Raw genomic sequence first — 20,587 nt, 5'->3', positions numbered from 1 at the left:
TGTTCTCGGTGAAAACTGTTCCCGTGAAAAAAGTGAAGAGGATGATGAGAAGGAGAATGAAGATAACGACGAGAAGATAATAATGATTGTCCATCTGTTAGGGCAACATGTCCCAAAATGGAAAAGGGGTGTAAGTCCCAGTCCAGAGTTATCTGTTGTAGGCTCTTTGCCATCAGTGGAAAGAGCAGTTGTCAGGTGTAGATCACAAAGTTGCAGGACCCGTGGAAGAAACTGCCCCCTGGGAGGTACCTGTCCTTCTTCACAGCCTAAGTAGCTAAATGAACAGCTGAGACCACAGCCCTAACTCTTCCATGAGTGAAGTTTGGTGAGAAGAATCCTACAGAGCTCTGCATTGTAGAGAGAAGGAAGGTCTCTGAAGGACTGGAGTGCAGTCCTGATGACCACTCCCTAGAGCTTGCAGTGCTGGTGAGGAAGTCAGTTCAACAGTTCTGATCAGAAAGGAGGGATGCTCCCTGCTTCTGCTCACTTACGTAGCAGCAAGGCTGTGGGTCCCAGGAGAGATCTGTTTCTGTATCCTTGCCTCAAGCACACTCCTGGTTTCCATCATCTCTCAGAAAACGAGTGCAAACTGAACGTGAAGCCAGCCATGGCCCTGTGTAAAGCTAGCCTTTCAGTTTGAGAAGCGAACACCAAACCCAAACGTTTTAAGAGCCCTGGATGTGGCAAACAGCACCTTCCTAAGGGCTTGCATTTGAAATGTCACCTCTGGGGCATCTCTACACAGCCACCTTTCTGACCCAGATCCTTTCCTTGTCACAGAACTGCCCAGGCTCTGCAATCAATCCTGACCCTGCATCAGCACCAGCCGCCACTCCTCAGCCTGAAGCCGCAAAGAAAAGACTTCATGCAGCAAGTCAGACGGGCAGAGGAAGAAACCCAAGGAGACAAAAACAGAGCTCCTCCTAGAGAAACTGCGTACGTATTCTGGTATGGGTCTGCCCAACCAGTGCATGGTCTGCGTTGTCTTGGGACATGCAAATGTTCATCCTCAGTTGAGTGTCAAGAGGCACTTAACAATTCCCTTGCACAAGTTGTGTTTTGTGCTTTAGGAAGTAAAGGGCACTCTGGATAGCCCTTCTGCCTGTGAGGGCAGCTGTGAGTGGGCTGGGTTTGCCTGAGCTTCCTCCTACACCAAAGGCAAAGGACAGTGCAGAAGACTGTGACCGGATCTGCTCCCCTCTGAAGCAAGCATCTTTGCTTTTGTTTCTTTTAGGCAGCCTTTTGAGTGTGGGAGATCCTAAGCAGAAATACATGCTGTTGGCAGAAAATTGGTAAAGGGTAAGTCCAGGCACAGTTACTAACACAGAAACGCACAAGAGCGAGCATGCTGCCATAGCCAGCTCGTGACTGTGATGCTGCAGCAGGTCAGTTTAGGTAATGGGAAAGATCCTCCAGAAAAACCATACAATCAACCAGGATGTAGCCACAAAGGCAATCAAAGAGGATGATCAGGAGGAACTGGACTGCTGCACCAGCCCTTCATGTTGGAATTAGGTTTTATCTTGGATACAGGGCTGGTGGGCTCCTGCACTGTGCGGCTGCTGGCTGAAGGAGTGGCTGCACAAAGGTGGCTTAGAACCACTACAAGCAGCAGAGAGCTGTCTCCCGCCTGGGCTTGCTTTCATTCACTGGGACTAAACATCTTTCATCGGGACTAAACATCTTCTCATTCCTTTGCTGCTGTTTCATTTCTAGGGCATCGGGAAGAGTTATCGTGCACGTGAATCTTACACAGGACGAGAGGTCAGTTGCCATCAGTCCAGCAGATTCTGCAGGCCTTCGTCTCTCTCCTTGGGTGTGAACTGGGGATGGAGCTTGCAGTCAGCAGTAGACTTTTACTGCAAAGGGCTTCCCCTCTGCACCTTAACATTCACTTCCTTTCTCAAGGCAGAAGTTTTGAATCTATGCAAGCCCTGCCCCAAAATCTCACCATAGAAAAACAGAATTGAGAGAGAGCAAAGGGGCGTCCCTGTCTCTTCTTGCCACGTCAAGAGCAAGACTAGACAGGGGAGGCGAGAGGCGACTGGCCAAATGTGTAGGGAGGGCCCAAAAGGCAGACTTTAAATACCAGCGAGCACATCTCCACCTGTCCCTGTAGCTAGCACGCAAGGCGGCAGGGAAAGAGGCTGTTGTAACGCAAGGCGCTGAGCTCCTGTGCCTAACAAGACACTTTGGCACAGCTCGGCAACGACATCCACAGACACTCACGGCGTGCTCACTCAGGCCTCGTGCAACAGACTGCTCAAGTGTATGGTTTTCAATGTCATTTCAGGTGGCCATAAAGCAATTGAAATTCCTAACCACGCCAGTAAAACGTTTACTAAGGAGAATTCCTGATCCCGAAGGAGAATAAGCATCCCCAAACATTGTGAACTATTTAGAGAGGTACGTACTTTATGTTCGTATCACGCCTGTGTTCATACTGCAAGCCAAAGATTCACTAGCAGAAAACTGATCTCTTTGACATCGTTGTCTTTTCAGCTACAGAGTCAATTCTCACCTCGGGGTGGTGTTGGATACATGTCTGGAGGGCTCTCTGGCTGGCCTCGTTCATAATGTGCGTATGCATGAAAGACAGATAGCAGCTGGTCTGCAGGGAGGTAAGGGATCCTCTGTGTGCTTCTGATTACCGGGACAGGATGGACTTCTCAACAAGTGGTAAATTTCACCCTCTCGTTTCTCTTTTGTCCTTGTCAGTGCCTGCAAGGCCTGGCTTTCCTTCACTCAAACCAAGTGATCCACTAGAGACATCAAAAGTGACAATATCCTCCTTGGAATGGATGGATCTGTCAAGCTGGGTAGGTACTCTTGGTCAGGACCAGCATTCCCAGGATGGGGTGTGGGGCTACCAATTGGATGAGTGACTGCCAGTTACCCCAAGGTGTTGCCGTGGTCGTGCACTGGCCACTGGTGCAGGCTGAGAGCAGATCCTGTGTGCAGAGAAGGACAGGAAGTGGAAAGGCATAAAGAGTGGCTTTGGTTTGGGTAGGTGCCTTCCAGAGTGAGGCAGTGACATTCTAAAGCTCCAGTGCGTAAAGGCACTGCATGCAACTTGAGGGATGTTTTTTAAGGGACCAGTCCAGTATTTCACTGGCTACAGCACTAAGTAACCAGCTCATGGCTGCTGCTGTTCCAGATAGAATCAACCGTAGTGGGCATTGCTTCTGCTCGGTTTCATCCCTCTAGCTGGCTTTAACAATACTTGTTTTTCTTCTCAGCTGATTTTGGCTTCTCTGCTCACACCACCCCTGAGAAGAGTAGGAGGACATCAATGGTCGGGACTCCTTTACAGGATAGCACCGGAAGTGGCAAGAGAAGAACCATACGGCCCTAAAGTGGACATCGGGTCACTTGGCATCACGGCAATAGAAATGGTGGAAGGAGAACCTCCTTACTTGGACCAACGTCCTCACGAGGTAAGGGGCAGATAAATAGATACACTGTCTTTCCAATCTGTACCATGGTTGGCTCCCACGAGCCAGAATCTCAAGTCACATCAGTGTGAACTAGTTCTCTCAAGGCCTCCCTTGAGAAGGGAGTCCCCTACTAGTATCACCTTTCTTTTTTCTGGCTAGCCCTAGTCCTAAGCCGTGGGACTGGCAGATACACTCTGGGCAACTGTGTGGATGGACTTCCATCTCCATCCTCGTTCACACAGTCCTCCGCTGCTAGAGCTGGAAGAGGAAGGAAATTGCAAGGGCACTTGCCTTGCCTCTCTGGGGGAGTGGGGCAGCTTCCATTTCCCCCCATCTCATAGGTCTCCTCCTTTTTCTGGGCGGTCAGAGAACATGAGATTGCCCTGTTTCCTGTGCACTCTGTAGTGGTTCTATATCTTAGTCTTTGGAGAAAGATAACCAGATTAGTTTATGCGGTTGGTTACCATTTTCTATGCAGAACAGAGCAAAAGAATTTGGACTACCCCTATGAAAGTAAATCTGCTTTTGGTGGTGTAGTTCAAGCTAACTGGGCGAGCCAGTGCATTCGCCTGTCAAGGCAAGGTCTTTGAGATGTTGGAAGAGCTGTGGCCTCCCGAAACAATTGGAGACTTATTTGTTGGAGTAGAAACATCACCTCTAACCCTCTGCCAGGGAAGAAACTGCTGCTGGAGACTGGACCTTGAGAATCAGACTGGGGTCTAGTGTAAGCACTTGTGGATATGAAACAAGCAGGTGGAGTGTCACGTTCCCTTTCTCTGTAGGCGATAAAAACTGATAGCCCAGAACGAACACCAAAGCTGAAGAACCCCGGGCAACACTCCCTGCTGTTGTGTGACTTTCTGAACTGCTGCCTGGAGGTGGATGAGAACAGGCGATGGTCAGCTGAGCAGCTTCTGGAGGTAAAGCCCAAAGCAGCTGCAAGTGAAACAGCTGCACTATGGATGGCCTTCTCATCAGCTACGGCCTGAAGGCATCTACGGACCCCCACTTAGTGCTCTCTAGTCACAGTGCTTTTCAAAGGACAAGAATCACAGACTGGTTTGGGTTGGAAGGCACCTTTGAGGACATCTAGTCCACCCTCCCTTGCAGAAAGCAGGCACCTCTTCAACCAGAGCAGTCCCGCAGTGGTCTTCAGAGGAGCATGTGGGCCTAGACGCTACTGGGATAACACTTCCTAGACGTACTGGGCTTCCCAGCGCAATGGCTTTATGCCCCCTCAGGGATTAATGTGATGATGAGCTGTGTCTGCCCTGTGGGTAGCAAGGTGCTGGGGCATGAAGGTGCAGGTGGTCCCCACAGTGCTGTTTGTGCATTTCCTGGTAACCCGAGGGAACACTACTGCATGAGCCTGTGAGTAGCTGGCTTTGGGAAGCTATGGTTCCTCTCTTTTTCTTCCTCCAACAGCATCCATTTTTACAATCAGCCAAGTCGCTCTCCAGTCTGACTCCTCTCATCAGGGCGGCAAAGCAACTGAATGAGAAGAGGAGGAGGAGACTCTAGCGCTTGTGGCCAACGTTCTGCTGTGGCACCTGCTGTGGGAGGAAGAAGGGATTTGGAGTGCTCCCCCCCGGCTCTGTCCCTGGAAGTTTGAATGGGGGAAGAAGAGGCAGGAAGCTGTTTTCCCAGCACTTCCCACCTCCTGGAGAGGCTTTCTGCTTGTCCAGGAAGGGGAGTTAAACCCTTTCTCGCCTCCTAGGCAGGAGGCAAAACACTAAGTTGTGGCAGCACGTGGCTCAGGCAGTTCTTATGGTCAACAATCATTGGGGGAGCTACAGCAGCCCCAGGATTAAGACCTTCTGCCTAGCTGAGCCAACAGTGGTCCACTGAGCACGTGCCAGGAGGGAGCAAGGATAATTCCTTGTCCCAAATTCAAGTGGGGCCAACCTGTGCTGGTTAATCTGCTCTCTAGTGGGGTTGTGCTCATGATACTGGCTAAGCCCAGGGGCTTATAGGCCTGGGAAGCCCTGGATGCTAATGGGAGGACCCACTGCATAAGTGTGAGGTGATTTGTCCCCAGCTATTAATTGCTAAGCCCGGCTACTACGTGCCGAGGCAAGTTTCTCTCTTTGCAGGACTGAGGCCAGGCCGAGGACCAGATTCCGGGACATGGACCAGTACCTGACCAGCACCTGGGAGAGGAAGGACCATCTACACAGGAGACGGAGGCACATCACCACCGATGTGGCCAGTGGATGATGGCAGTCAGGACTTGGAAAGCATGACCTCCAGCCATGGACTCAAAGCAGCTAAGTCACTACCATGAACTTTACTATTGCTCTGCCAGGGACAGAGCAATCAATTGCTTATTTAACTGTGCACTGCTGTTAACCAGTGTTTGGGCTATTGTTAAATACTGTTGGTATTGCATGCAGGAGGACTAACCTATAGGACAGCACACAGCCTCACTGAGCTTGCAAGGGCTTATCACCCATCCCTCTGAATTCCTAGACACATCTGTCCATTGCTACCTGGGTGGACTGTTGTGGGGCCACTCCCAAATGCCTTCTTCCCCACCCTCCGTCTCGGGAGGTGTGAATGGGAGAAGAAGAAGGTTGCAAAACTGCTTCCCCTGCCTTGCAGACTTGAAGGAGAACAGCAAAAGGTGCCCTTTTCCGCATGGTTACTGGACTCGTGGGAAAGCCCACAGCTGGGATCGGCTGGCGATTGGCTGGATTCTGCAAGGCCCATTGTACATATGGCAGCAGACACAAAGCCTAGGAAAGCTTATAAAGAGAGTGAGGAAAAAAGCACGCGGTTCCTGCGCTCCGCACCGTTCTGTGCAGGTCCGCTCTAGTACCGCTCGCTCCCCGGCATGTCTGCAAGTTTCCCAAGTCCTTAAGGTCTCTAGAGAGAGAGCTGCCAGCAGTTTGATTTTGTGCCTGCGCTGCTAAAAACAGTGCCTCTCCATGATCTTTGCCTCACAGGCAGCTGTGTCTACAGGCACTTTGGACTTCGGCGGGTTTCGTTCGCGTCTGACTTAATGCCGCGTGGAATCCACAACGGGATATTGCTTGCAGTTTCAGAGGCTGCCGCAGAGAAATTCAGCAGGGATCACTGCTAAAGTCCTGCTTCACCTCTGTGAGTACAATCTGCTGCTCCCTAGCGTCATGGTTTGGAGGGGCGTCCGCGTTATTCCAGAGTCCCCTAAGAAAACTACAAAGGACAAGTTCCATCCCAGGGACAAACTGGCCCCCCCAGATATCGTTATTATGCTTATTACACTCCCATGACCCTGCACATCTTTAAACACAACCTTTCTGTATTTTCATCTCCAATAGAAAGAGAGTAGCGTGAAATAATCTCACAGGCTGCCGTGCTCTCGCACAAGAAACTACAACACCTAGGTTTTCTGCTCAGCCTGACTTTTAAGCAGGGTAACGCTGTCTTGTAGCTTAGCCTTTCCATTTTTCTGACTTTCCTAAATTACTAAACTTGCCCCAAAGCATCCTTGTGAAGATTTCCTGACTGACTTAGAACCTGTAAATAAACCTTAACTAGTTCTGTGTATAGTTTTAGGGGTGGGGCTTTTGGGGAAAGTAAAAATAATTCTCTTTTTATAATTCCTACCTCAGCCAGTTAGCTCCCAACTACATCAGCAGCTCAGAGCAGGACTGAGAAGAAAACCCTCAACCCATGTGCTGCAGGACAGATGGAGGGGCAAAGAAAACCAGTGGTCATACTCCTGGTGGCTAAGAGGGGAGCAACTCCGACCTGCGTCTGTAGTGTTATTGTTGTTGTTATTTTTGCTATTAATAAAATACAATCATTTCTGTTATCATTCCTACTGCTTTCTAGTTCCTTTATTTTTCAGATGGAAAGGGAAAATATGATCATTTCTGTTATCATTCCTACTGCTTTCTAGTTCCTTTATTTTTCAGATGGAAAGGGAAAATATGATCATTTCTGTTATCATTCCTACTGCCTTTCTAGTTCCTTTATTTTTCAGATGGAAAGGGAAAATACAATCATTTCTATTATCATTCCTAATGCTTTCTAGTTCCTTTAAGATGAAAAGGGGCTAAGAGGAGACAGGTAATGACCATCTTCACCTCTACTCAAAGCTGTCCCGGCCACAGCTGGAGTACTGTGTTCACTTTTAGTCACTGCTCTGCAAAACAGATGTGGTTGGCCTGCAGAGGATACAACAGAGGAGCACTGTAATATGGTCCAAGAACTGGGAAGTTGCCGTATGAGGAAACCCTGAAAGAACAGGTTTTGATCACCTCCAGTAGTTAAAAGGAGGCTACAAAAAGGTGGAGGCTCCCTTTTTACAAGCCAGTCCCATGGAAGAAGACATGGGATAATGGGAGAAGTCAGCCCTACGGAGATTCCAGACACTCTGCCCCAGGCCTAGAGCATTCATGGCATTTTTATCGGCTTGGCCGGTACAGCTGAAGGCTGTGCAGCTATCCAGAGAGCCCTGGACTGACTGGAGAGCTGGGCACAGAGGAACCAGATGAAGTTCAACAAGGGCAAGTTGCAGGGTCCTGCACCTGGGGAGGAATAATAAACTGCACCAGTCCAGGCTGGGAGGGGATCTGCTGGAGAGCAGCCCTGTGGAGAGGGGTGGATTCTCTGGAGACTTCCAAGGTCTGTCTGGATGTGTTCCTCTGTGAGCTGGGTTAGTAGTGTTGTCCTGCTCTGGCCGGGGGCAGGGTGGTGGGGATGGGGGGGATGGTGTTTGCACTCTATGATCTCCTTAGGTCCCTTCCAACCCCTTCATATCCTGTGATCATGAGAACCAGGTGATAGTTCAGGGCCGTGCGGTTTATTCTGGAGTCACCAGCTCAGCCCGTGAACTGGGAGCGGCTGCGCCCAGCAAGAAGATGGCCCCAACGGCAGTCAGCTCGCCAAACAGGACGGGCGCTGCTTCCGACGGCCGCCGTCTTTGGAGCATTGCCTGCGCCTACGAGTCCAGGGAAGGCTGCCGGCACGGCCGGAGCCGCCTGCGTTTCCGCAGCCCGCGGATTCCGATCCGGAGGGGAAAACACGCCCGGGTCTGCCTGCTCCGCTCTACCCCACGCCTCCAGCTCGCCCCGTGCTGGCCGCTCGGCTCCGTGCTGTCGGTCAGCCGCGGGCTCGGCCGCTTCACCTTCAACCGCCTCTAACGCCTCAAGGCGCTTCCTGCAGCTCCCTTCTCGCCCGTCCGCCGCTCCCCTCCGCAAGCTTTCAATTCTCCATGCCAGCTTCACTGAGAGGCAGCATTTTCCCTAAGCTTTAATGCTGTATTTTTTTCCAATTCAAACTATGCAAACCAGCAACCATCTCGTTCCCCGTACGGGCCACCAGTTACTGTGTGGTGTCTTTTAAAGATAGCTTGTCCTGGTGGGAAGAGGGAAAGGAATTGGGAACACAGCAATGAGGTCAAAAACCTGCCTTCACTAACATAACATTCTCAGTAAGGAACACAAATAGCACTGTTATTTGAAAGGTTGGTGAGTGGGTCTGAACTGCACTGTAGAATCTGAGACACTGCTGTTGTGCAGCCAGGGACAGGGCCGAGTCCCCACATCAGGGGCTTGGTGGAGCAACTATTGTGATGTACAATGGGGTACCACTACATAAGGCGTCTGTTCCCAGCAGTCCTCCAGTAGTGTTCAGAGCACTCTGCGTGTGTGCAGCAGCCTCGGACACCAGCTCTTTCCAGGAAGAGCGCGCCGGTTTTTAGGCTCTTTTCCTTGACTCTGCAGTCTGGAAAACTGCTGCGTTGGAATCCAAACATGGAGCAGCATTCTATGTTGCATCTAGCTTGCTTTGTGATTTTGCCCATGCTTTGAATCTTCTGAGGACGACAAACCCCGGATGATGGCACAGTCGTTAACAAGTAAGTAGAGGCTCTCGTTCGATACAGCAGCAAACCTGCCTTCTCTATCAACGTCTACCTTTTGGTATTCCTTACGAATTAGTTGGTTCTTAAGGAAAGTTGACTTGCAGTGGTGCAGTTCCCGACACATGGAACCACCACGTCTGTGGCAGCAGAGTCTGGCAATTGCTCAGTTTGCTGGTTCAGCCAGCACAACAGGCTTCCAAAATGCAAACAGGGAGGAGCTCCTCCGAGCTCCTTCCACACACTCTGGTGTTATCTGCAGAGTTTACTAACCAGCGCTCCTCTCCTGGGAGGAGAGCATCTTTTTCTGAATGCTGTCATGAAAAGACTTGGCTGTCTAACCTGACCCGAATGCTCACTAAACCAGCCATTACTCCTGTGAGGAAAGGCAAACTTCCAAGCATTTGGTGTGCGCCCCTGACCTCAGGAGCTGTTACTGTACTATGTCAGAACAGAACTGCCATGCTTAAAAGGGGATTTGGGGGAAGCTTTCTTGGGGAACCATTTTCAGCAGCTGAAGAGATCCAATGCATATAAGCGATTTAAAGCAAACAGAAAGGGAAGTAAACCCCCGCTTTGTTAGCTCAGGCGGAATAGGCACTAGCTGCTGAAGAACGATTTGCATTTGAACGGGCTTGATTTACTGGCAAAACCAGGGCAAAAAGTAGATACAAGAAGCTGTAGAAAAAGAATCCCCTGGTATAGTATTGCCCTGTTGTGTTGCCTGCTGTGTAGAACAACGGCTGCTACCAGAGGGAGTTTTGTAAAGAAAGATGCCATCTATTTGTTCCAGGGGGTTCCCCAGCCCAGGTAGCCTTATTGCAGCATCTGGTTAACTCTCCCTTTCCCTTTGCAGAACAAGTCACCCATTTGTTCAGACGATGCCATCCTTCGGTGAGTGTGCAAGTGACCTCTTACTTTCAGAGCACTTCAGAACAGTGGAACGTGCTGTCAGTTTGTGTTCAGAACGGCTGAAGTGTCATTACCTGCTCTGGCAAGAGTAGTAGCCTCTTTCACCACGTCCCTTTAGAAGCTGGCTATCAGTCAGAACCGAGTGTCAGAGAAGCTGCAATGCTCTGTGGTCAGCTGTAGGACGCAGTGCTCAGGTCCAGGTGGGGTAGGGCAGCAATACGGTCATTTACACAGTGAAACTCGGGTGCAAAGATGAGGTCTCCCTTGTTTCCTGTGGCTTGGTCCCCTTAGTGGTATTCCAGCTGGACCCTATGGATGTTGGATGTGTAGAACGGTGCCTTTTATTTGCCTCAGTTCTCTAAGTGGTTTCTTGTAGCCTGCTCTAAAGCAGCTGGTAAACACTTAACAAAGGCAACTGGAAGTGGCTTCCAGTGGTCTATCCAAACACTACATTTTGTGAAAATAAGACTGGACTGAGCATAGGAATGACCTATCTGCTATGAGCAGGAATGGAAGCCACCAAGAGCAATTACTCCTAACAGATCTCTGTGAGCTTCCCACTGAAACTGTGCCGAGTTAAAAAGGAGGGAGGCCTGTAGGACTGCTGGTATATCTAGGTTGGTTTCTCACGTCTAAGCAGACCGAAGTTGTGTGTAATTACCAAACCTCCCAAGCCCTAGGATGGTGACCATCACTTGTACTCCTATCTGTCCACAGAGCACACAACCAGCACCAGAAAGCCCACATGAGGAAGAGGCCAATGAACTTCCACCTCTGCCGCAGCCTGAAGATACAAAACCAGTAAGTCCCAGGTTTGGTCAGCACTGTAGGTGGTGTAATTTAGAGCAGCATGTCTTGAGTCAGACAGCACTTGGATGAAGACCAAGGGCTTGGAGTTCTCCTACCGTGACGTATGTGCCAAGCGTAACTTAAAACACAGGCCTGTAGGACTACAGGCATGGCTAGGTTGGTTTCTCGTGTCTCTGAAGACTGAAGTTGTGTGTAATTACCAAACCTCCCAAGCCCTAGAGGGTGACCATTCCTCGTGCTCCTGTCTGTCCACAGAGCAGCACAGAATCATCCTCCAAATCACCATCTGAATCGTCATATGAAGCATCATCTGAAGCGTCATCTGAATCATCATCCAAAACATCATATGAAGCATCATATGAAGCATCATCCGAAGCGTCATATGAATTGCCATCCAAATCACCATCTGAATCATCATATGAAGCATCATCTGAAGCTTCATCCGAATCATCATCAGAAACATCATCAGACTGTTCTCGTGAAAACTGTTCCGTGAAAAAAGTGAAGAGGATGATGAGGGAGAATGAAGATAACGACGAGAAAGATAATAATGATTGTCCATCTGTTAGGGCAACATGTCCCAAAAATGGAAAAGGGGTAAGTCCCAGTCCAGAGTTATCTGTGTAGGCTCTTTGCCATCAGTGGAAAGAGCAGTTGTCAGGTGTAGATCACAAAGTTGCAGGACCCGTGGAAGAAACTGCCCCCTGGAGGTACCTGTCCTTCTTCACAGCCTAAGTAGCTAAATGAACAGCTGAGACCACAGCCCTAACTCTTCCATGAGTGAAGTTTGGTGAGAAGAATCCTACAGAGCTCTGCATTGTAGAGAGAAGGAAGGTCTCTGAAGGACTGGAGTGCAGTCCTGATGACCACTCCCTAGAGCTTGCAATGCTGGTGAGAAGTCAGTTCAACAGTTCTGATCAGAAAGGAGGGATGCTCCCTGCTTCTGCTCACTTACGTAGCAGCAAGGCTGTGGGTCCCAGGAGAGATCTGTTTCTGTATCCTTGCCTCAAGGCACACTCCTGGTTTCCATCATCTCTCAGAAAACGAGTGCAAACTGAACGTGAAGCCAGCCATGGCCCTGTGTAAAACTAGCCTTTCAGCTTTGCCTCTTCAGTTTGAGACGAGACACCAAACGCAAGCGTTTTAAGAGCCCTGGATGTGGCAAACAGCCTTCCTAAGGGCTTGCATTTGAAATGTCACCTCTGGGGCATCTCTACAAGCCACCTTTCTGACCCAGATCCTTTCCTTGTCACAGAACTGCCCAGGCTCTGCAATCAATCCTGACCCTGCATCAGCACCAGCAGCCACTCCTCAGCCTGAAGCCGCAAAGAAAAAGACTTCATGCAGCAAGTCAGACGGGCAGAGGAAGAAACCCAAGGAGACAAAAACAGAGCTCCTCCTAGAGAAACTGCGTACGTATTCTGTGTATGGGGTCTGCCCAACCAGTGCATGGTCTGCGTGTCTTGGGACATGCAAATGTTCATCCTCAGTTGAGTGTCAAGAGGCACTTAACAATTCCCTTGCACAAGTTGTGTTTGTGCTTGGAGGAAGTAAAGGGCACTCTGGATAGCCCTTCTGCCTGTGAGGGCAGCTGTGAGTGGGCTGGGTTTGCCTGAGCTTCCTCCTACACCAAAGGCAAAGACAGTGCAGAAGACTGTGACCGGATCTGCTCCCCTCTGAAGCAAGCATCTTTGCTTTTGTTTCTTTTAGGCAGCCTTTTGAGTGTGGGAGATCCTAAGCAGAAATACATGCTGTTGGCAGAAATTGGTAAAGGGTAAGTCCAGGCACAGTTACTAACACAGAAACGCACAAGAGCGAGCATGCTGCCATAGCCAGCTCGTGACTGTGATGCTGCAGCAGGTCAGTTTAGAGTAATGGGGAAAGATCCTCCAGAAAGATCATACAATCAACCAGGATGTAGCCACAAAGGCAATCAAAGAGGATGATCAGGAGGAACTGGACTGCTGCACCAGCCCTTCATGTTGGAATTAGGTTTTATCTTGGATACAGGGCTGGTGGGCTCCTGCACTGTGCGCTGCTGGCTGAAGGAGTGGCTGCACAAAGGTGGCTTAGAACCACTACAAGCAGCAGAGAGCTGTCTCCCGCCTGGGCTTGCTTTCATTCACTGGGACTAAACATCTTTCATCGGGACTAAACATCTTCTCATTCCTTTGCTGCTGTTTCATTTCTAGGGCATCGGGAAGAGTTTATCGTGCACGTGAATCTTACACAGGACGAGAGGTCAGTGCCATCAGTCCAGCAGATTCTGCAGGCCTTCGTCTCTCTCCTTGGGTGTGAACTGGGGATGGAGCTTGCAGTCAGCAGTAGACTTTTACTGCAAAGGCTTCCCCTCTGCACCTTAACATTCACTTCCTTTCTCAAGGCAGAAGTTTTGAATCTATGCAAGCCCTGCCCCAAAATCTCACCATAGAAAAACAGAATTGAGAGAGAGCAAAGGGGCGTCCCTGTCTCTTCTTGCCACGTCAAGAGCAAGACTAGACAGGGGAGGCGAGAGGCGACTGGCCAAATGTGTAGGGAGGGCCAAAAGGCAGACTTTAAATACCAGCGAGCACATCTCCACCTGTCCTGTAGCTAGCACGCAAGGCGGCAGGGAAAGAGGCTGTTGTAACGCAAGGCGCTGAGCTCCTGTGCCTAACAAGACACTTTGGCACAGCTCGGCAACGACATCCACAGACACTCACGGCGTGCTCACTCAGGCCTCGTGCAACAGACTGCTCAAGTGTATGGTTTTCAATGTCATTTCAGGTGGCCATAAAGCAATTGAAATTCCTAACCACGCCAGTAAAACGTTTACTAAGAGAAATCCTGATCCCGAAGGAGAATAAGCATCCCAACATTGTGAACTATTTAGAGAGGTACGTACTTATGTTCGTATCACGCCTGTGTTCATACTGCAAGCCAAAGATTCACTAGCAGAAAACTGATCTCTTTGACATCGTTGTCTTTTCAGCTACAGAGTCAATTCTCACCTCTGGGTGGTGATGGAATACATGTCTGGAGGCTCTCTGGCTGGCCTCGTTCATAATGTGCGTATGCATGAAAGACAGATAGCAGCTGTCTGCAGGGAGGTAAGGGATCCTCTGTGTGCTTCTGATTACCTGGACAGGATGGGACTTCTCAACAAGTGGTAAATTTCACCCTCTCGTTTCTCTTTTGTCTTGTCAGTGCCTGCAAGGCCTGGCTTTCCTTCACTCAAACCAAGTGATCCACAGAGACATCAAAAGTGACAATATCCTCCTTGGAATGGATGGATCTGTCAAGCTGGGTAGGTACTCTTGGTCAGGACCAGCATTCCCAGGATGGGGTGTGGGGCTACCAATTTGGATGAGTGACTGCCAGTTACCCCAAGGTGATGCCCGTGGTCGTGCACTGGCCACTGGTGCAGGCTGAGAGCAGATCCTGTGTGCAGAGAAGGACAGGAAGTGGAAAGGCATAAAGAGTGGCTTTGGTTTGGGTAGGTGCCTTCCAGAGTGAGGCAGTGACATTCTAAAGCTCCAAGTGCGTAAAAGGCACTGCATGCAACTTGAGGGATGTTTTTTAAGGGACCAGTCCAGTATTTCACTGGCTACAGCACTAAGTAACCAGCTCATGGCTGCTGTTCCAGATAGAATCAACCGTAGTGGGCATTGCTTCTGCTCGGTTTCATCCCTCTAGCTGGCTTTAACAATACTTGTTTTTCTTCTCAGCTGATTTTGGCTTCTCTGCTCACACCACCCCTGAGAAGAGTAGGAGGACATCAATGGTCGGGACTCCTTACTGGATAGCACCGGAAGTGGCAAGAGAAGAACCATACGGCCCTAAAGTGGACATCTGGTCACTTGGCATCACGGCAATAGAAATGGTGGAAGGAGAACCTCCTTACTTGGACCAACGTCCTCACGAGGTAAGGGGCAGATAAATAGATACCACTGTCTTTCCAATCTGTACCATGGTTTGGCTCCCACGAGCCAGAATCTCAAGTCACATCAGTGTGAACTAGTTCTCTCAAGGCCTCCCTTGAGAAGGGAGTCCCCTACTAGTATCACCTTTCTTTTTTCTGGCTAGCCCTAGTCCTAAGCCGTGGGACTGGCAGATACACTCTGGGCAACTGTGTGGATGGACTTCCATCTCCATCCTCGTTCACACAGTCCTCCGCTGCTAGAGCTGGAAAGAGGAAGGAAATTGCAAGGGCACTTGCTTGCCTCTCTGGGGAGTGGGCAGCTTCCATTTCCCCCCATCTCATAGGTCTCCTCCTTTTTCTGGGCGGTCAGAGAACATGAGATTGCCCTGTTTCCTGTGCACTCTGCAGTGGTTCTATATCTTAGTCTTTGGAGAAAGATAACCAGATTGGTTTATGCGGTTGGTTACCATTTTCTATGCAGAACAGAGCAAAAGAATTTGGACTACCCCTATGAAAGTAAATCTGCTTTTGGTGGTGTAGTTCAAGCTAACTGGGCGAGCCAGTGCATTCGCCTGTCAAGGCAAGGTCTTTGAGATGTTGGAAGAGCTGTGGCCTCCCGAAACAATTGGGAGACTTATTTGTTGGAATAGAAACATCACCTCTAACCCTCTGCCAGGGAAGAAACTGCTGCTGGAGACTGGACCTTGAGAATCAGACTGGGGTCTAGTGTAAGCACTTGTGGATATGAAACAAGCAGGTGGAGTGTCACGTTCCCTTTCTCTGTAGGCGATAAAACTGATAGCCCAGAACGGAACACCAAAGCTGAAGAACCCCGGGCAACATTCCCTGCTGTTGTGTGACTTTCTGAACTGCTGCCTGGAGGTGGATGAGAACAGGCGATGGTCAGCTGAGCAGCTTCTGGAGGTAAAGCCCAAAGCAGCTGCAAGTGAAACAGCTGCACTATGGATGGCCTTCTCATCAGCTACGGCCTGAAGGCATCTACGGACCCCCCACTTAGTGCTCTCTAGTCACAGTGCTTTTCAAAGGACAAGAATCACAGACTGGTTTGGGTTGGAAGGCACCTTTGAAGGACATCTAGTCCACCCTCCCTTGCAGAAAGCAGGCACCTCTTCAACCAGAGCAGTCCCGCAGTGGTCTTCAGAGGAGCATGTGGGCCTAGACGCTACTGGGATAACACTTCCTAGACGTACTGGGCTTCCCAGCGCAATGGCTTATGCCCCTCAGGGATTAATGTGATGATGAGCTGTGTCTGCCTGTGGTAGCAAGGTGCTGGGCATGAAGGTGCAGGTGGTCCCCACAGTGCTGTTTGTGCATTTCCTGGTAACCCGAGGAACACTACTGCATGAGCCTGTGAGTAGCTGGCTTTGGGAAGCTATGGTTCCTCTCTTTTTCTTCCTCCAACAGCATCCATTTTTACAATCAGCCAAGTCGCTCTCCAGTCTGACTCCTCTCATCATGGCGGCAAAGCAACTGAATGAGAAGAGGAGGAGGAGACACTAGCGCTTGTGGCCAACGTTCTGCTGTGGCACCTGCTGTGGGAGGGAAGAAGGGATTTGGAGTGCTCCCCCGGCTCTGTCCCTGGAAGTTTGAATGGGGGAAGAAGAAGGCAGGAAGCTGTTTTCCCAGCACTTCCCACCTCCTGGAGAGGCTTCTGCTTGTCCAGGAAGGGGAGTTAACCCTTTCTCGCCTCCTAGGCAGGAGGCAAAACACTAAGTTGTGGCAGCAGTGGCTCAGGCAGTTCTTATGGTCAACAATCATTGGGGGAGCTACAGCAGCCCCAGGATTAAGACCTTCTGCCTAGCTGAGCCAACAGTGGTCACTGAGCACGTGCCAGGAGGGACCAAGGATAATTCCTTGTCCCAAATTCAAGTGGGCCAACCTGTGCTGGTTAATGTGCTCTCTAGTGGGGTTGTGCTCATGATACTGGCTAAGCCCAGGGGCTTATAGGCCTGGGAAGCCCTGGATGCTAATGGGAGGACCCACTGCATAAGTGTGAGGTGAGTTGTCCCCAGCTATTAATTGCTAAGCCCGGCTACTACGTGCCGAGGCAAGTTTCTCTCTTTGCAGGACTGAGGCCAGGCCGAGGACCAGATTCCGGGACATGGACCAGTACCTGACCAGCACCTGGGAGAGGAAGGACCATCTACACAGGAGACGGAGGCACATCACACCGATGTGGCCAGTGGATGATGGCGTCAGGACTTGGAAAGCATGACCTCCAGCCATGGACTCAAAGCAGCTAAGTCACTACCATGAACTTTACTATTGCTCTGCCAGGGACAGAGCAATCAATTGCTTATTTAACTGTGCACTGCTGTTAACCAGTGTTTGGGCTATTGTTAAATACTGTTGGTATTGCATGCAGGAGGACTAACCTATAGACAGCACACAGCCCTCACTGAGCTGCAAGGGCTTATCACCCATCCCTCTGAATTCCTAGACACATCTGTCCATTGCTACCTGGGTGGACTGTTGTGGGGCACTCCAAATGCCTTCTTCCCCACCCTCCGTCTCGGGAGGTGTGAATGGGAGAAGAAGAAGGTGCAAAACTGCTTCCCCCTGCCTTGCAGACTTGAAGGGAGAACAGCAAAAGGTGCCCTTTTCCGCATGGGTACTGACTCGTGGGAAAGCCCACGCTGGGATCGGCTGGCGATTGGCTGGATTCTGCAGGCCCATTGTACATATGGCAGCAGACACAAAGCCTAGGAAGCTTATAAAGAGAGTGAGGAAAAAAGCACGCGGTTCCTGCGCTCGCACCGTTCTGTGCAGGTCCGCTCTAGTACCGCTCGCTCCCCGGCATGTCTGCAAGTTTCCCAAGTCCTTAAGGTCTACTAGAGAGAGAGCTGCCAGCAGTTTGATTTTGTGCCTGCGCTGCTAAAACAGTGCCTCTCCATGATCTTTGCCTCACAGGCAGCTGTGTCTACAGGCACTTTGGACTTCGGCGGGTTTCGTTCGCGTCTGACTTAATGCCGCGTGGATCCACAACGGGATATTGCTTGCAGTTTCAGAGGCTGCCGCAGAGAAATTCAGCAGGGATCACTGCTAAAGTCCTGCTTCACCTCTGTGAGTACAATCTGCTGCTCCCTAGCGTCATGGTTTGAGGGGCTCCGCGTTATTCCAGAGTCCCTAAGAAAACTACAAAGACCAAGTTCCATCCCAGGGGACAAACTGGCCCCCTCCAGATATCGTTATTATGCTATTCACTCCCATGACCCTGCACATCTTTAAACACAACCTTTCTGTATTTTCATCTCCAATAGAAAGAGAGTAGCGTGAAATAATCTCAGGCTGCCGTGCTCTCGCACAAGAAACTACAACACCTAGGTTTTCTGCTCAGCCTGACTTTTAAGCAGGGTAAAGCTGTCTTGTAGCTTAGCCTTTTCCATTTTCTGACTTTCCTAAATTACTAAACTTGCCCAAAGCATCCTTGTGAAGATTTCCTGACTGACTTAGAACCTGTAAATAAACCTTAACTAGTTCTGTGTATAGTTTAGGGGTGGGGCTTTTGGGGAAAGTAAAAATAATTCTCTTTTTATAATTCCTACCTCAGCCAGTTAGCTCCCAACTACATCAGCAGCTCAGAGCAGGACTGAGAAGAAAACCCTCAACCCATGTGCTGCAGGACAGATGGAGGGGCAAAGAAACCAGTGGTCATACTCCTGGTGGCTAAGAGGGGGAGCAACTCCGACCTGCGTCTGTAGTGTTATTGTTGTTGTTATTTTTGCTATTAATAAAATACAATCATTTCTGTTATCATTCCTACTGCTTTCTAGTTCCTTTATTTTTCAGATGGAAAGGGAAAATATGATCATTTCTGTTATCATTCCTACTGCTTTCTAGTTCCTTTATTTTTCAGATGGAAAGGGAAAATATGATCATTTCTATTATCATTCCTACTGCTTTCTAGTTCCTTTATTTTTCAGATGGAAAGGGAAAATATGATCATTTCTGTTATCATTCCTACTGCTTTCTAGTTCCTTTATTTTTCAGATGGAAAGGGAAAATACAATCATTTTATTATCATTCCTAATGCTTTCGTTCCTTTAAGATGAAAAGGGGCTAAGAGAGACAGGTAATGACCATCTTCACTCTACTCAAAGCTGTCCCGGCCACAGCTGGAGTACTGTGTTCACTTTTAGTCACTGCTCTGCAAAACAGATGTGGTTGGCCTGCAGAGGATACACAGAGGAGCACAGTAATATGGTCCAAGAACTGGGAAGTTGCCGTATGAGGAAACCCTGAAAGAACAGGTTTTGATCACCTCCAGTAGTTAAAAGGAGGCTACAAAAAGGTGGAGGCTCCCTTTTTACAAGCAGTCCCATGGAAGAAGACATGGGATAATGGGAAGAAGTCAGCCCTACGGAGATTCCAGACACTCTGCCCCAGGCCTAGAGCATTCATGGCATTTTTATCGGCTTGGCCGGTACAGCTGAAGGCTGTGCAGCTATCCAGAGAGACCTGGACTGACTGGAGAGCTGGGCACAGAGGAACCAGATGAAGTTCAACAAGGCAAGTGCAGGGTCCTGCACCTGGGGAGGAATAATAAACTGCACCAGTCCAGGCTGGGAGGGGATCTGCTGGAGAGCAGCCCTGTGGAGAGGGGTGGCTTCTCTGGAGACTTCCAAGGTCTGTCTGGATGTGTTCCTCTGTGAGCTGGGTTAGGTAGTGTTGTCCTGCTCTGGCCGGGGGCAGGGGTGGTGGGATGGGGGGGATGGTGTTTGCACTCTATGATCTCCTTAGGTCCCTTCCAACCCCTTCATATCCTGTGATCCTGAGAACCAGGTGATAGTGCAGGGCCGGGCGGTTTATTCTGGAGTCACCAGCTCAGCCGTGAACTGGGAGCGGCTGCGCCCAGCAAGAAGATGGCCCCAACGGCAGTCAGCTCGCCAAACAGGACGGCGCTGCTTCCGACGGCCGCCGTCTTTGGAGCATTGCCTGCGCCTACGAGTCCAGGGAAGGCTGCCGGCACGGCGGAGCCGCCTGCGTTTTCCGCAGCCCGCGGATTCCGATCCGGAGGGGAAAACACGCCCGGGTCTGCCTGCTCCGCTCTACCCCACGCCTCCAGCTCGCCCCGTGCTGGCCGCTCGGCTCCGTGCTGTCGGTCAGCCGCGGGCTCGGCCGCTTCACCTTCAACCGCCTCTAACGCCTCAAGGCGCTTCCTGCAGCTCCCCTTCTCGCCCGTCCGCGTCCCTCCGCAAGCTTTCAATTCTCCATGCCAGCTTCACTGAGAGGCAGCATTTTCCTAAGCTTTAATGCTGTATTTTTTCCAATTCAAACTATGCAAACCAGCAACCATCTCGTTCCCCGTACGGGCCACCAGTTACTGTGTGGTGTCTTTTAAAGATAGCTTGTCCTGGTGGGAGAGGGAAAGGGAATTGGGAACACAGCAATGAGGTCAAAAACCTGCCTTCACTAACATAACATTCTCAGTAAGGAACACAAATAGCACTGTTATTTGAAGGTTGGTGAGTGGGTCTGAACTGCACTGTAGAATCTGAGACACTGCTGTTGTGCAGCCAGGGACAGGCCGAGTCCCCACATCAGGGGCTTGGTGGAGCAACTATTTGTGATGTAACAATGGGGTACCACTACATAAGGCGTCTGTTCCCAGCAGTCTCCAGTAGTGTTCAGAGCACTCTGCGTGTGTGCAGCAGCCTC

General features: G+C 50.1%; 2 protein-coding genes and 1 long non-coding RNA gene across 3 annotated transcripts in view; all 3 read left to right on the top strand.

The window, feature by feature from the left end:
• Window positions 1–20,587, top strand: part of LOC135184151 (serine/threonine-protein kinase PAK 1-like) — a 52,241-nt gene that overhangs the window by 22,810 nt on the left and 8,844 nt on the right. The window lies entirely within an intron of this gene.
• LOC135183752 (serine/threonine-protein kinase PAK 3-like) lies at window positions 11,521–16,429 on the top strand. The gene is made up of 10 exons (XM_064158937.1): window positions 11,521–11,604; window positions 12,263–12,419; window positions 12,718–12,781; window positions 13,200–13,248; window positions 13,774–13,883; window positions 13,979–14,096; window positions 14,194–14,293; window positions 14,715–14,911; window positions 15,695–15,832; window positions 16,334–16,429. The coding sequence occupies exons 1-10, from the start codon at window positions 11,521–11,523 to the stop codon at window positions 16,427–16,429; spliced, it is 1,113 nt and encodes a 370-aa protein (XP_064015007.1).
• Window positions 16,560–18,685, top strand: LOC135183695 (uncharacterized). The gene is made up of 3 exons (XR_010305663.1): window positions 16,560–17,167; window positions 17,840–17,992; window positions 18,480–18,685. It is a non-coding gene; the product is annotated as an uncharacterized LOC135183695 (long non-coding RNA).

This window comes from Pogoniulus pusillus, chromosome 19 (genome assembly GCF_015220805.1).
Source record: "Pogoniulus pusillus isolate bPogPus1 chromosome 19, bPogPus1.pri, whole genome shotgun sequence".
In the NCBI taxonomy this organism is placed as follows: Eukaryota; Metazoa; Chordata; class Aves; order Piciformes; family Lybiidae; genus Pogoniulus; species Pogoniulus pusillus.
The sequence above is the reverse complement of the archived record's forward strand: the minus strand, read 5'-3'. Positions and strand labels throughout refer to the sequence as shown.

Bases quoted from the DNA above. Each gene is read 5' to 3' on its own strand.
- LOC135183752 (XM_064158937.1), top strand. From the start codon at position 11,521: ATGAGGGAGAATGAAGATAACGACGAGAAAGATAATAATGATTGTCCA. The intron at 12,420-12,717 runs GTACGTATTCTG...TGTTTCTTTTAG, and splicing joins GCTCCTCCTAGAGAAACTGC to GCAGCCTTTTGAGTGTGGGA. The intron at 14,097-14,193 runs GTAAGGGATCCT...TTGTCTTGTCAG, and splicing joins TAGCAGCTGTCTGCAGGGAG to TGCCTGCAAGGCCTGGCTTT.